The 16,425-nt window shown below is 40.8% G+C and overlaps 1 protein-coding gene across 1 annotated transcript; it reads left to right on the plus strand.

The window, feature by feature from the left end:
• The first annotated feature begins 295 nt into the window (after positions 1-295).
• On the plus strand, positions 296-3,694 carry LOC137332054 (protocadherin-10-like). Its single transcript, XM_067995780.1, has one exon. The coding sequence runs from the start codon at positions 470-472 to the stop codon at positions 2,873-2,875; it is 2,406 nt and encodes an 801-aa protein (XP_067851881.1). The 5' UTR covers positions 296-469; the 3' UTR covers positions 2,876-3,694.
• Positions 3,695-16,425: the final 12,731 nt, after the last annotated feature.

Consider the following 16,425-nt stretch of genomic DNA (forward strand, 5'->3'; position numbering starts at 1 on the left):
AGATGTAACTGTAAAGAACCGCAGGATTTGGTCTGCCTACATTATGTCCATTTGAAATAAAATGCAATTGGAAAATCAGCTAATATTATTATGGGCTTTTATCTGAAGATTTTAATTGCACACTTCTAAATATAATTCAGTATAAATCTTTTTAAGCAGTCCAGCTTTAAGAACCGTTGCTGCAGTTATTGGTTGAGACACTTTGTGTCGCTGTCTACCAATAAGGAGCTGAGACGCTGCAATAGATCTACCTCCTCCTCTGGCAGGGAAACAGAACAGAATCGGAGAGAGAAACAGACTGTGCCTGCGTTTATGCTGTGCGGTCGCACTCAGAAAAAAAAGCGCTAATTGAATTTGCGTTTCATGGCTCATTATTTAAATAGTCGACATATCGTTTTGGTGCCAGAGATTAATTAATATTAGTGATTTGCAGATATTTTGAAATGTTACAACAAATCCAGCCTTAACAATGGCGAATGTACTGAGAACCGCGGCGTCTTTTATTTTCCTGCTTTGTGTGTCGGATCTGGTTTCGGGACAAATTCGCTACTCGATTCCCGAGGAGCTGGAGTATGGGGCCTTTATTGGAAATATCGCTGAGGATTTAAGGCTAAACGTTTGGGAATTATCGGCCCGCAAGTTTCGGATGGTCTCCGATGACAGAAAGCAATACATGGAGGTAAATCTGGAAAATGGGATTTTATTTATTAATGAAAGGATCGACAGAGAACAGATTTGTGGACAAATCCCTACCTGTTCCCTTTCTTTTCAAATAGCGCTCGATAATCCATTGGCAATGCATCGTGTCGCAGTGGAGATAATAGATGTAAATGATAATTCACCTAGCTTTCCGAAGAGTGAATTTTCCTTGCAGATCAGTGAATTAATTGCGCCAGGGGCGCGCTTTCCTCTCGAGAGCGCGCACGACCCAGATGTCGGTACAAATACAATCAGCAGTTACCAGATCAGTCCAAACGAACACTTCGGCCTCAATTTACAGACAAGAAGCGATGGGAATATAATTGCTGAAATATCAATAGAGAAACCCTTGGATCGTGAAGAGCAGCCAACCTTTCATCTTGTCCTGACAGCCTTTGATGGTGGGATTCCCCGTAAAACCGGCACTGCCCAGATTCTCATCACTATTATGGACGCGAATGATAACGCACCTGTATTTGATCATCAAATATACAAGACTAGTGTATTAGAAAATGCTCCCAAAGGTTGGTTAGTGATAAGAGTCAATGCTGCTGATTTAGATGAAGGTACAAATGCTGAATTAGCATATTCTTTCACCAGTCACACGTCGCAAAGGGCTCGTGAGTTGTTCAGATTGGAAGCGGTAACTGGAGAGATCAGAGTTCAAGGAGTACTGGATTTTGAAGAAGCAAATATTTATGATCTTGGCATAGAAGCTATGGATAAAGGCTGGTCTGCAATGACAGGCCATGCTAAAGTTATGGTCCGACTAATTGATGTGAATGATAACGTCCCTGAGGTCGAATTGACGTCGATATCCAGTACGGTCCCTGAAAATGCGCAGCCTGGAACCATGATAGCTGCGATCGGTGTACGGGATGCAGACTCTGGTGAAAATGGGCAAGTTCACTGCAAAGTTGATCTGAATATTCCATTTAAACTTCGGAAGTCTTTGAGCAACAATTATGAATTGGTTACAAATGATACTTTGGATCGTGAAACGACACCACTGTACAACATTTCTATTTCAGCCTGGGACAGAGGGTCTCCTCCTCTTGCAACAATTAAAAATATATTGGTGTCAGTTTCTGATGTCAATGATATTGCGCCGAGGTTTACACAGCCCTCATATAATGTGTTTCTGATGGAGAACAATAGACCTGGTGCATCTATATTTGCAGTTACCGCTTTGGATCTAGATTTGGATCAGAATGGAGAAGTGTCGTACTCTATGCTGGAAAATCACATGCAATATATGCCTGCGTCTTCTTATATTACAATTAACTCGAAGAGTGGGAATATTTATGCTCGGCGTTCTTTTGACTATGAACAACTGAAGAATTTCCAGATCAAAGTCCAAGCCCAGGATGCTGGATCTCCCCCACTGAGCAGCACTGCCATCGTGAATGTTATTATCTTGGACCAAAATGACAATGCTCCGATTGTTGTTTCACCCTCAGCATGGAACATTTCATCAGCCATGGTGATTTTGCGTCAGTTACTATATCCAGGATACTTGATCACCAAGGTAATCGCAACTGATGCCGATTCTGGCCAAAACGCGCGGCTTTCCTACCAAATGTTGCAGGCCACTGATCCAGGTCTCTTTAGTTTGGGACTACTCTCTGGTGAAATCAGAACAGTCCGAAGTTATAAGGACCAAGACGCCACCACACAACGAGTGGTCATAATGGTGAAGGACAATGGACAGCCGAGCCTCACCAGTACGGCCACAATCTTCTTTTCAGTATTGTCCAATGTTACTGAAAAACTCTCTGTACTAAATCAGCAATCCAGAAATTCCAAGCAGTTTTCGAATTGGAATGTTTATTTAATCATCATTTTTGGGTCAACTTCCTTTATATTTTTTGCAACTATCATTTTTCTGGTCGTGCTGAATTGCAAACAGGACAGGAATACCAATCATTACAATCCCACAAGTTGTTGTGGCTGCAGGCGGAGGCATTCGAATGATGCCTCTAATCGGAGAGCTGCCCCAAAAGGAATTTTTAATTATACTGGGGCTGGTGAGACGCTTCCCATTTCTGAAAGGTATCACTACGCCGTCTGCTTATCTCCAGAATCATCCAAAAGTGATTTCTTGTTTCTAAAACCCTGCGAGGCAACCTTGCCTCTCAATGATTTGAATGTTCGTGACACCAGCGTGAGAATATAACGCATGGCAAATTTTATATCGGGGGTGATTGGTAATAATGCACTGTTCTGAGGAGTAGACCTATTGTGCACTATAATTCTGGATAAACCCCACCCAGACATGCGTAAATAGTAATTGTAATGCCTGTTTGCTCAATTCAAGTCTTCTGAATGCCCTCAGTAAAACATATTTCATTAGCGTTCTCGTAAATTGCTGGCTGTTAATTTGTTTTAATTTCTGTCTTGCTAATGTTCGTACCCCGTTTGAACCAATATTTCTCCCAATGACCTAAAATGTAATCGATCACAGAGCTAAAGGTTTTTTTTCCAAAAAATATGCTTCATTAAAATATTCGGTTTTAGATTTGAATGTGGTGAGAAGTTTGCAGTTTTTCAATAGAAATCACCCGCTTGATAATATCACATTTTATTCCTAGATGACTTACATTGCTTTTGTATGAAATAAGTTGAAGTAAAAAAAATGGATCAAATTAAACGTGATCTTTGCTTCTGTCAATGCACAATGACTCGAGCATTTGGTGAAGTCAATGCTTAAAACAATAGCAGCAGCTTATGTTTTGTTGATCGAGCAGAATGCAACATAACCAAATTATTTTTTATCTGCAATGAACGGATGATTCTGGTAGAATTTGGAAGAAAAGTGTTGAAAATTTTTCAATGGATTATCGTCTCGGCATAGGGAATATTAAGTATCCAAACTTGTCAAATTTGGAACACTTTATCGTCAGTTATCGAAATAACTTAACTAGGCATATACACCACTAAAATGACATTATGGGGATAATTGTAATGAAATAAAGGTTCAATTTGCAACTTCGAATTACTAAATACTTGTAATTTGCATGGGATCTGATTTTATATTACTTATATATACTCGGCAAATCTAAGGTTTAAACAGTCAAGCCAAACCAAATGCAGTAAAAAATTCTCCACTTAATCTCTATTTCCTCTCAGAAATCCTTGAAAGCGGTTTAGCCATGATCTCCATCCAGAGTGCCCAAAGTAAGGCCCTAGGCCATGTGTGGGCCCCGAATGCTGGCAATCCGGCTTTCAAAACCGAAGCAACTCAGTCCTGTCTGTGGTTATATTTTTTATTATTTGGTTCGTCCTGTTTGAAGTTTTTGTCCCTGAATCTTTGTAAAGAGTTGTTCTAGATTCTTGTCCCAGTGGTTCAAAAATCTGAATCATAACAACAAGAAGCATTTGCAATAGCAACACGGATATAAACAAAGTAATGGATACATGGAGTAAAACATCATATGTGATCCTGAAGGCTTCATCGTATGCACCCATGAGACACATTAAGACAAGAACGCCGACACCCCGAAGGATGAAAAAAATATGGCATTATAAAGCATCTAGAACATTTTTGATAGAAACGAAGAAAAACAACCGGTGAAGATGAAAAATGCCACAGTGCATTCCAGTTTCGTTTTTCCATTAAATACTATTTTACTTGTCTAAAAATCTTCCGCTAGCTCGGAGAAACTAAAATACTTTCAGTTATGTTGCTTTATAATGCTTTTATATTATTGTAACCTCTTTATATGGCCTGGTTGCAGATAGGACGATATTTACATAAGAAAAGACGGATATGAAAGGATTTGCTGTTCCAATGAACCTGATCCATACAGTCATGTCGGAACTAGACATTATGGGCCCAAGTGTTCCCTTCTACTTCAGCCATGTGAACTTTTGGGCGAGGCAAAACACCAGATTAAAAAATACCCAGAACAATGCGTGGGGAACAAATCTATAAATCGAGTTCAGGAAATCAAATTGAGTTCAGGACATCACAGTGACCATGCAACATTTCTTTCATTCATTCACGCGATGTGGTTATCGCTGGCAAATACTTCATTTATTGCCCATTCCTGGTTACCCTGGTGGAGGCCATCCTCTGGAACCGTTGCAATCGGTGCAATGAAGGTGCTCCCACAATGCTTTCTTTATAGTGATTTAATAAAACTAAATGTCTTGCTGGGCCACTTCAGAGACCAGTTAAGAATCAACACGTTGCTTTGGAATTGGAGGCAAGTGAAATACTATACTGGGTGAGGACTGCAGTTTTCCTTCTCTAAAGGACACTAATTGTTGCACATAAGTTGTACAAGGACAATATTTTTCTTCATTGTATTTTATTCATTCATGGGATGCGGGCATCGCTGGCAAGGCCAGCATTTATTGCCCATCCCTAATTGCCCTTGAGAAGGTCGTGATGAGCTGCTGTCTTGAACCGCTGCAGTCGGTGTGGTGAAGGTTCTTCCACAGTGCTGTTACGTAGGGAGTTCCAGGATTTTGACCCAGCGACGATGAAGGAACGGTGATATATTTCCAAGTCGGGATGGTGTGTGACTTGGAGGAGAACGTGCAGGTTGTTCTGTTCCCATGTGCCTGCTGCCCTTATCGTTCTAGGTGGGAGAGGTCACGGATTTGGGAGGTGCTGTTAAAGAAGCCTTGGCGAGTTGCTGCAGTGCATCCTGTAGAAGGTACACACTGCAGCCATGGTGCGCCGGTGATGATGGGAGTGAATGTTTAGGTTGGAGGATCGGGTGCCAATCAAGCAGGCTGCATTGTCCTGGATGGTGTCGAGCTTCTTGAGTGTTGTTAGAGCTGCACTCATCCATGCAAGTGGGGAGTATTCCATCACACTCTTGACTTGTGCCTTGTAGATGGTGGAAAGGCTTTGGGGAGTCAGGAGGTGAGTCACTCGCCGCAGATTACCCAGCTTCTGACCTGGTCCTGTAGCCACAGTATTTATGTGGCTGGTCCAGTCGGTGTGGTGAAGGCAGCATTCTGGCTGTTTCTGTTCAATGGTGATCCCCAGAATGTTGATCGTGGGGATTCGGTGATGGTAATGTCGTTAAATTTCAAGGGGAGGTGATTACACTCTCTCTTGTTGGAGATAGTCACTGCCTGGCACTTGTCTGGCCCAAATGTTACTTGCCACTTATGAGTCCAAGCCTGGATGTTGTCAAGGTCTCGATGCATGTGGGCATGGACTGCTTCATTATCTGAGGGGTTGTGAATGGAACTGAACATTGTGCAATCATCAGCGAACATCCCTATTTAATCACTTTATGATGGAGGGAAGATCATCGATGAAGCACGTAAGGATGGTTGGGCCTAGGACACTGCCCTATGGAACTCCTGCAGCAATTTCCTTGGGCTGAGGTGAATTGCCTCCAACAACCATCTTCCTTTGTTCTCAGTATGACTCCAGCCACTGGAGAGTTTTACTAGGGCTCCTTTTTGCCACAATCGGTCAAATGCTGCCTTGATGTCAAGGGCAGTCACTCTCACCCCACCTCTGGAATTCAACTCTTTTGTACATGTTTGGACCAAGGCTGTAATGAGGTCTGGAGCCGAGTAATCCTGGCAGAACCCAAATTGGGTTTTATAATTGCTTGTCCTTGCCCTTCACCATCTCTTCATAGTACCCTCTCAACAATTGTCGTGAATCTTTAAAGACGTGTGCTATAATTCCTAGGTCACTGTCTCTCTCAACAGGCTTGGCGGTAGCCCTACCTAGGTGCATGATACTACATTTATTTACATTAAATTACATCAGCGAGATGCTGGGAATTCTACCATCATATCCAGATAAGATTGTAATCTGTTTTCATCATGAAAGGTTCTAGCACTAGCATAGAGTTTTTTTATTGTCTGCTCGGGAGAGAATCTTATCATGCTTGCTTACACCATTGATCAGGACTCATCGCTCAGTACTTTTAAAACTAAATATTTAAAGCACAAAGATGAATTCATCATTCTCCAACGACCTAAATTTACTCCAGATAAGTTTCTAAAAAAACCAGAATGTACCAAGAAGCCGTTGGAGACTTAAAAAATGATAGGCCTTTAGGATGGAATTTACATAACATTACATCGAATCTACAACACAGAAACAGGCTGTTCGGCCTAACCTATCTTTGCCGGTGTTTATACTCCACTAAAGACTCGTCCTACTCTAATTACGTCTTCCGATCCTGCCACCTTATCCAAATTTTTCCCTTCTCCCTCATGTGCGCATCAGGCTTCCCGTTAAATGCATCAATGTTATCTGCTTCAATTACTAAATGTGGCATGGACTTCCACATTCTCACCACTCGCTGTGTTAAGAATTGACTCCTAAGTTCCTTATTTGATGAGACAGTGGCTATCTTATACTCTGCTCCCTTGTATGGACTCACCCACAATTGGCAACAGTTTCTCCACTTCCAACTTATGAAACCCCTTCATTATTTTAAGAACCACTATTATTTCTCCTCTTAGTCTTCTCTTTTCCAGAGAAAAGAGCCACAGCCTGTTCAACCTTTCCTGTTAGCTGGATTATCTCTGCTTTTTTATACTGTTCCTTTAGAAACGAACACCAGTACTTACAATGTTTGCATTCGTTACATCTTTGTCAATTAGTACTGCTACCTTCAGCGATTTATCTATCTGTATTTTATTTTCTCCTGTACCCCATTATTTTCTTACGTTCCAGGGAATAAGTGGTGCCTTTATTTTGCTATCAAAATGAACAACTTAAAACTTCATTATATTCAAATTTATTTGCATTGATATGCCTACTCTGCAAGCTTTTTTCTATCTTCCTGTATTTTGATATTTTCCTCTATATTATTTGCTATCATCCGCTAATTTCAACACCTTACCTCCAATTCCTGAGAGTAAATCATTTATGTACATGTTGAACAAGAGTAGTCCCAGCACGGCTCCTTTTGGACACTACTTCCCACTTTCTACCAATCCAAGGAACTCTCCTTAGCTCCTAACTTATGTACTTTGTATTTGAAGCCATCTTTCAATCCATTTGGCTAAATGGCCCTTGACACCACATGCCATGATATTTATCATGGGTGTCTTACGTGACCTGATCAAAGGCCCTCTGAAAGTACATGTACAACACATGCTTGCATTGCCCTTGTCTACCCGTTCTGTTATTACTTTAAACATTTCAGTAGGGTTCATTAACAGTAATGAAAAAAATAATGTCAGTAAAGAGTGACAAATTCCAGGACCAGATTGGTACCCTCCCCGGGTTTTAAAGGAAGTAGGTGTGAACATTGCAGAAACCCCAACTATAAACTTCCAAAGTTCTTTCGAGTCAGGAAACGTCCCATTCGATTGGAAAATTGCACTTGTCACTCCACTATTTAAGAAAGATGAGAGAGGGAAACCAACGAATTATATACCTGTTAGCCTAACATCTGTTGTCGGGAAATTACTGAACACTGAACACCTTTACATTTTTCAGTTTATCAGAGTCAGCATGGATTTGTAAAGTGTAGGTCATGCCTGACAATCCTACTTGAATTTTTGAAGAGATGACTAAAGTAGTGGACAGGAGAATGTCTATGGATATTGTTTATATAGATTCCAGAAAGCATTCGATAGAGTCCCTGATAAGAGGCTGTTAGCTAAAGTTCAAGCTCATGGAATTGATGGCAAATGTTTGACCCGGTTAGGAAATTGGCTGAGCAGCAGGAAACAGAGAGAAGGGATAATGGGCAGGTACTCAAATTGGAACGATGTGACTAGTGGCGTCCCACAGGGATCTGCATTGAGGCCTCAACTATTAATAACGACTTAGATGATGGGATAGAGAGCCACATATGCAAGTTTGCCGATGTCACAAAGATAGGCAGCATTGTAGCAGCGTAGATAGAAGCATAACATTACAGAGAGATATTTATAGATTTAGTGAATGGGCAAAAGTGTGGCAGACGGATTTGAATGTAGGCAAGTATGAGGTCATCCACTTTGGATCTATCAGTGTAGTAGATCAGAGTATTTTCTAAATGGTAAGAAGTTCGAAACAGTGGAGGTCCAAAGGGACTTAAAGATCCATGTAAATAGATCGTTACAATGTCATGCAAAAGTACAGAAAACAATCAAGAGGGTTAATAGAATGCTGGCCTTTATATCTAGAGGGCTAGAATACACGATGGTAGAAGTTATACTACAGCTATACAAAGCCCTGGTTAGACCACGCCTGGAGTACTCTGTTTAGTTCTGGGCACCACACCTCAGGAAGGACATAATGATCTTGGAGGGAGTGCAGCGTAGATTTACTAGAATGATGCCTGTACGCCAAGGGTTAAATTGCGAGGACACATTATAAAAACACGGGTTGTACTCATTGGAATTTAGATGATAAAGGGGTGAATTGATCGAAGTTTTCAAGCTATTAAGGGGAACTGATAGGGTACTATTTCTGTTGATTGGGGAGTCTTGGGCTAGGGGTCATTGCCTAAAAATTAGAGCCAGAACTTTCAGGAGTGAAGTTAGGAAACACTTCTACACACAAAGGGTGGTTGACGTTTGGAACTCTCTTCCACAAACCGCAGTGGATGCTAGCTCGATTGTTAATTGTAAATCTGAGATGATAGATTTTTGTTAACCAAAGGTATTAAGAGGTATGGGGGTAAGGCTGGTATATGGAGTTAGATCACAGATCAGCCATGATCTCGATGAATGGTGAAACAGGCTCGAGGGGCTAAATAGCCTACTCCTGTTCTGATCTTCCTATGTTCCTATACGACCTTACATTTAGAAATCCACCCTGACTGTTCTTTGTTTTATTCTATATATCTAGAAGTTTTGTTATTTGATCTTTTAGTGACCATCCTATTATCTTCCCTATCAGTGATGTTCAGCTGGCTGCTCTATATTTGTCTGGATTAGTTCCATCTCCCTTTTGGAAGATAGGAATTACATTAGTTATTCTCTCGTCCAGTCCTCTAACAGCGATCCTTTTTCCATTATTTTTTTTTAATATATGGATTTTAGTGCCTCTGCGATCTCATCCCTTGTTTATTTGAAAATTCCAATGCAATCCATTTCCACCTGGGGATTTCTTCTCCCTAGTTTGACTATTTTGTCATGCTAAATCCAGATTGCTGTATCGCTCTTACTGATTGCCACGATCCTCCCGCGATTCAGGTCAGGTTTTGACTTCGAATTAACATGTGTAACGTTAATGTGGCTGCCAAACAAATCTGTTTGACGGATGCTGTATTGATGTATAATTTTACCTCTGAGTTAAAGTTTTACTACACAATTGGTTTAACACAATTTGGAGCCAAAAATTGTCTCCGGCCTCAAACTTCAAACTGAATCCATTACAATGCGTCACAACCGATTATTACGCAATTCTACCACCTAGAAGAACAAGGGCAGCAGGCACATGGGAACAACACCACCTGCACGTTCCCCTCCAAGTCACACACCATCCTGACTTGGAAATATATCGCTGTTCCTTGATCGTCGCTGGGTCAAAATCGTGGAACTCCCTTCCTAACAGCACTGCGAGAGAACCTTCATCACACCGACTGCAGCGGGTCAAGAAAGCAGCTCACCACCACCTTCTCAAGGGCAATTAGGGATGGGCAATAAATGCTGGCCTTGCTAGCGACGCCCACATCCCATGAATGTATTTTAAAAAAGCTTAATCACGATATAGCCAAATTTACTCGCTATACTCAAACGGTGCACATTAGTCCAAAAGTGACTGCAAATTCTGACTATCTGGGTGGAAGTACTGGGTTTTGCCAATGCAATAAACAATACGTTTGTTATTTTTTCCTTAAGTTAAATCTACATGCCTGTTCTTTTCAATTGACGCCTATATTTAGCTTAGCGCATATTAACATATTTTGGTAGTAATTAATTCTGTGCAATAAAATAACGTGAGGAAAGTGACCATATTGCATATGATCCTAACTAAAATAACAGCAAATACTCGAAAGGAATAAGAAAAAATTGTGCCTGCAGATTAGGTATTTCAACGCCTTGGTTATACAAATGCATTAGCTCGTTGGAAATATTGTCTAATATATTTATTAGTGGTCCGATCATTTTCCAACTGTGATTATGCACGCTATATACATCAACCATTGATTTACAATCCATAAGATAACAATTCATCTGGCAGCTACGCGTGTCCCAAGATTTTCCTTGTTCTCATTTTCTGGTACTGGATTTACCTAACGGGAAAATACTTACCGTGACGCTCAATATAGCGAACCGAGGAATTATTGCTCCCAAATCGAAGTTGCACACGGTCTAAAGGCAATTCCAAGTTATATACACTGATTTTCCACATGTTAATGTTTACGGTGAATAGAACATAAGGAAATAAGAAATCGGAGCACCGGTAGGCCAGACGAGCTCTCGAGCCTGCTCTGCCATTCAATGATATCATGGCTGACCTCCGACTTCAACTCCACTTTCCCATCCTAACCCCATATTCTTGGTTACCCTCAGTGTCAAACAACTATCGATCTCAGTCTTGAATATACTCAACAACTGAGCATCTACAGCCCTTTGGGGTAAAGAATTCCAAAGATTCACAACCCTTTAGTGAAGAAATTTTTCCTCACCTCGGTCCTAAATGGCCAACCCCTTGTCTTGAGACTTTGACCACTAGTTCTAGACTCTCCAGCCATGGAAACAGCCTGTCATCATCTACCCTGTCAAGCCCTCTAAGAATTTTATACATTTCAATGAGATCACCTTTCATTCATCTAAACTCCAGAGAATATAGGCAGATTCTACTCAATCTCTCCTCATAGGACAACCCTCTCATTTCAGAAATCAATCTAGTGAACCTATGTTGCAACCACTCTAAGGCAAGCAAATTCTTCCTTAACTAAGTAATCCAAAACTGTACACAATACTCCAGGTGTGGTCTCACCAGAGCTCTACATAATGGCAGCAAGACATCCTTACTCTTAAACTCCAATCCCCTGGCAATAAAGGCTAACACACCATTTGCCTTCCCAATTGCTTGCTGTAACTGCATGTGAACTTTCTGTGATTTGTATAAAAGGACACTCAAATCCCTCCGAATACCAACATTTCTTAGTTTCTCATGTTTTAAAAAATAGTCTACCTTTCTATTGTTCCTACCATAGTGGATAATTTCACATTTCCCCTCATTATACTTGATCTGCCACTTTCTCACCCACTCACTTAACCTGTCCATATCCCTTTGCAGACACTTTGCATCCTCCTCACAGCTAACAGCTTTGTATCATCAGCATGCTCGGATACATTACACTCGGTACCCTCACCTAAGTCAGTGATATATATTGTAAACAGCTGAGGCCCATGCACTTGCGGATTCCCACTCGTTACAACTTGCCAACCTGAAAATGAACCATTTATTCTGACTCTCTGTTTTCTGTCCGCTTACCAATTCCCAATCCATGCTAATATATTACACCAAATTCCATGAGCCCTAATCTTGTCTAACAATCTCTTTTGTGGCACCTCATCGAATGCCTTTTGAAAATCCAAATATATTGCATCCACTGCTCCCCCGTTAACTAAACTGCCAGTTGCATCCTCTAGAAATTCTAATAGATTTGTAAAACACGATTTCTCCTTCATAAAACCGTGTTGACTCTGCCTAATCATATTATGGTTTTCTGAGTGCACTGTTACCACGTCCTTGATAATAGATTCTAGCATTTTCCCTACTACTGATGTCAGGCTAACTGGCCTATAGTTCCTTTTTTTCTCTCCCTCCTTTTTTGAATAGCGGGGTTACATTTGCTACTTTCCAATCCACGGGGGCCGTTCTAGAATCTAAGGGATGGGAGTATCACGTTAACTTCTGAGAACAAGAAAAACATTTCAAAAATTGTGTCACATGACTGCCCAATCTCTGGATGATTATTTATTTACACATGAATGATAAACAGGTGAGGAAGAATAAACTTTAGTCAATATACCCATTTGTTAAGTAATTAAATCAGATGAAGTTAAATAGGCTGATCACAAAGAAGACCCACCAAAATAGGTCAACATGTTGTTTCTTCCACTCCAAAATAATTTTATATTGAGGCTGTTACAATAAGTGATCAACATGATTCTTGGTTCGTTTGGCAGGATATGGACTCTCAGATAATTTGGAGAAGATTTAAGGCCCAGATTTTAGTATATGAACACTTAAAATATTCTTCCAAAATTAGAACCATAAAATCGAATCATTACAGCACAGTAGGAGGCCATTTGGCCCTTTGAGCCTGTGCCGGCTCTTTGTAAGAGCAATTGAGTAAGTCCCATTCCCCTCCTCTTTCCCCGTAGTCCTGCAAATATTTTCTCTTCAAATATTTATCCAATTCCTTTTTGAAAGCCACGATTGAATCTGCATCCACCACCCTTTCAGGCAGTGCATTCCAGATCATAACTACTCGCTGCATAAAAAAGTTTGCCTCACGTCGCCTTTGGTTCTTTTGCCAATCACCTTAAATCTGTGTCCATTAGTTCTCGACCCTTTCGCCAATGAGAACAGTTTCTCTGCAATTACTTTATCTAAACTCTTCATGATTTTGAATATATCAATCAAATCTCCTCTCAACCTTCTCTGCTCTAAGGAGAACAACGAGCTTCTCCAGTTTATCCACGTAATTGAAAACCCTCATCCCTGGAACCATTCTAGTAATTTTTTGTGCACCCTCTCTAAGGCCTTCACATTCTTCCTAAAGTGCGATGCCCATAATTGAACATTATACTCCAGTTGTGGCCGAACCATTGTTTTATAAGGGTTCAACTTAACTTCCTTGCTTTTGTACTCTATGCCTCTATTTATATATCTCAGGATCTTGGATGCTTTTTTAACCGCTTTCTCAACCTGAGCTGCCATCTTCTCTGCAATGAATCCCCACCTTGAATAAACCTATTGAGTGATAGTGAACTTTCCACATGCGATCCAGTGGCAATAAAGGGGTACATTGGTGACTCTGGGGTTGTTATCCTAGATTACATCACACGTAAGGTCATGTAATGATTCATAGGGAAAAAGGACTTGTCCAAAGAATCAATTATGTGCTTGGGCACCTGGAATGGAACCCAGCAAGTCCTGGAAATTTGTCGACCTATAGTCTCATTATTTTCTCCATTACAATTTTTTTAAACTTATCTTGAATTTAATCTTTGTTTTGTTGATGCAACACATTACTTTAATCCGGCACCATTCCAGAATCTATTTCATCATTCTGTGCGGGAGTCTCATGTTGAAGGAAGAGAGCCAAAGGTCAACCATGGCTCAGTGGGTAGCATTCTTAACTCTAAGTCAGAATGTTGTGAGTTCAAATTCTACTCCAGCGACTTGTGCACAACAATCCTTACTGACACTCACAGTGCAGTATAGAGGGAGCATCGCACTGTCGGAGGGGCAGTACTGAGGGAGCACTACACTGTTTGAGATGCTGTCATTCATATGAGATGTTAAACCGATGCCCTGTCTTCCCTCTCAGGTGGGCATAAAAGATCCCACAGCATTATTTCAAAGAAGACCAGGGAGTTTTCCCTTGTGTCCTGGCCAGTGTTTATCACTAAAACAGATTATGTCATTGCTATTTGTGGGGCCTTGCTGTGTGCCAAATGGCTGCTGCGTTTCCTATATTACAACAGTGACTACATTTCAAAAGTACTTCATTGGCTGTAAAACGCTTTGGGACATCCTGAATTTATGAAGGCGCTATATAAATGCAAGTTTTTTCTTTCTTTTTTAGTGGGTTGCCTCTACAGTAACTGAAGAGTTCTGTACACGGATGTGGAATCCCTGAGATCACAGAACGATGTAATGCCATGGGATGGGGAGATGATTGTGGAAACATTCTTTTCTTCTAACAGGGCTAAATTTATGTCAGAAAGATTTCAAAGAGAATAAGCTCAGAGTGTTCAAAACCTCTTTACCAATCCCATGAGCCTCTGTGAATTTTCCTCCGTTGGCTGTAATTGATTTTCAGCGCTTTGGTTCCAGTGAGGAGAATTACAGCAGGAAATGTGCGGTTATGAAGGAACATTAAGGGCTCAGTGGCATTCAGCAATATGCTGCACCAAGCAAGGCAATTCTGGTCAACAAATATCTCCTTGGAGCAGAATATAAAAACATAAGAACATTACAAATAGGAGCAGGAGTAGGCCATACGATCCCTCGAGCCTGCTCAGCCATTCAATCCCAACTTTACTTTCCTGCCTGATCCCCATATCCCTTGATTTCCTTAGAGTCCTAAAATCTATCGACCTCAGTTTTGAATATATTAGCGACTCACCTCTCTGGAGTATAGAATTGCAAAGATCCACAGCCCTATGAGTGAAGAAATTCCTCCTCAATCTCAGTATTAAATGGCAGACCCTTTATCCTGTGACTATGCCCTCTAGTTCGAGATTCTCCAGCCAGGGGAAAGAACTTCTCTGCAACTAACGTCTCAAGACCCCTCCGAATCGTATATGTTTCAATGAGATCACTTCTCATTCTTCAGAACTCAAGAGAATGTAGTCCCATTCTACTCAACCTCTCCTCATAGGACAAACCACCCATCCCAGAAATTAATCTAGGCATCCTTTTTCGCACCAACCCCAAAGGCAAATATATCCTTCCCTATATAAGGAGACCAAAACTATATGCGACACTCCAGATGCGGTCTCACCAATGCCCTGTAACAATTGTACTAAGACTTCCTTCCTCTTGTAGTTCAACTCCCTTGCAATAAAGGCCAACATGCCATTTGCCTTCCTAATTGCTTGCTGTACCTGCATGATAACTTTTTGTGTTTTTTATACCAGGACATCCAGGTCTCTCTGGATACCAACATTTAATAGTTTCTCACCATTTAAAAAAATATTCTGTTTTTCTATTAATCCTAGCAAAGTGAATAACCTCACATTTCCCGACATAAAAGTCCATCTGCCACTTTCTTGCCCACTCACTTAACCTCTCTATATCCCTTTGCAGACTCTTTGTGTCCTCCGCACAGCTTTCCCACCTAGCTTTTGAATTGTTAGTAAACTTAGATACAGTACACTCGGCCCCTTCATCCATGTCATGAATATAGATTGTAAATAGCTGAGGCCAAAGCACTGATCCTTGCGGTACCCCGCTACTTACAGCATGCTCACCTGAAAATGACCTGTTTATCCCTACTCTCTGTTTTCTGTCCATTAACCGATCCTCTATCCATGCCAATATGTTACTCCCGACCCCATGAGACCTAATTTTGCGTAACAACCTTTTATGTGGCACCTTATTGAATGCCTTTTGAAAATCAAAAATACTACATCGACTGGTTTCGCTTTTTATACGCTGCTGCATGTAGTATTTTAAACCGTGGACAATTCACTACAGATGGACGCATTTAATTGATGATTAATATTTTAATTTTGAACGGATGTTTCTCTGACTGGAGAGATGTATGCAGTTGGGTCTCTAGGGTTCGGTATTCGGACCGTTGCCTTTCTTGTTATATATAAATGACCTTAACTTGGTTATAGAGAGTACAATTTCGAAGTTTGCAGATGATACAAAACTAGGCAATGAAGTAAATAGTGTGCAGGATAGTAGCAGACTTCAGTAGGACATAGACAGACTGGTGAAATGGGTAGACACATAGCAGATACAAATTAATGCAGTTAAGCGTGAAGTGATTCACTTTGGGATGAACAACAAAGAGAGGAAGTATAATCTGAATGGTACTATTTTGAGGGGTTGCAGACGGATCAGGGGATGCATACTCACACATCTTTGAAGGTGGA

This window comes from Heptranchias perlo, chromosome 14 (genome assembly GCF_035084215.1).
Source record: "Heptranchias perlo isolate sHepPer1 chromosome 14, sHepPer1.hap1, whole genome shotgun sequence".
NCBI lineage: Eukaryota > Metazoa > Chordata > Chondrichthyes > Hexanchiformes > Hexanchidae > Heptranchias > Heptranchias perlo.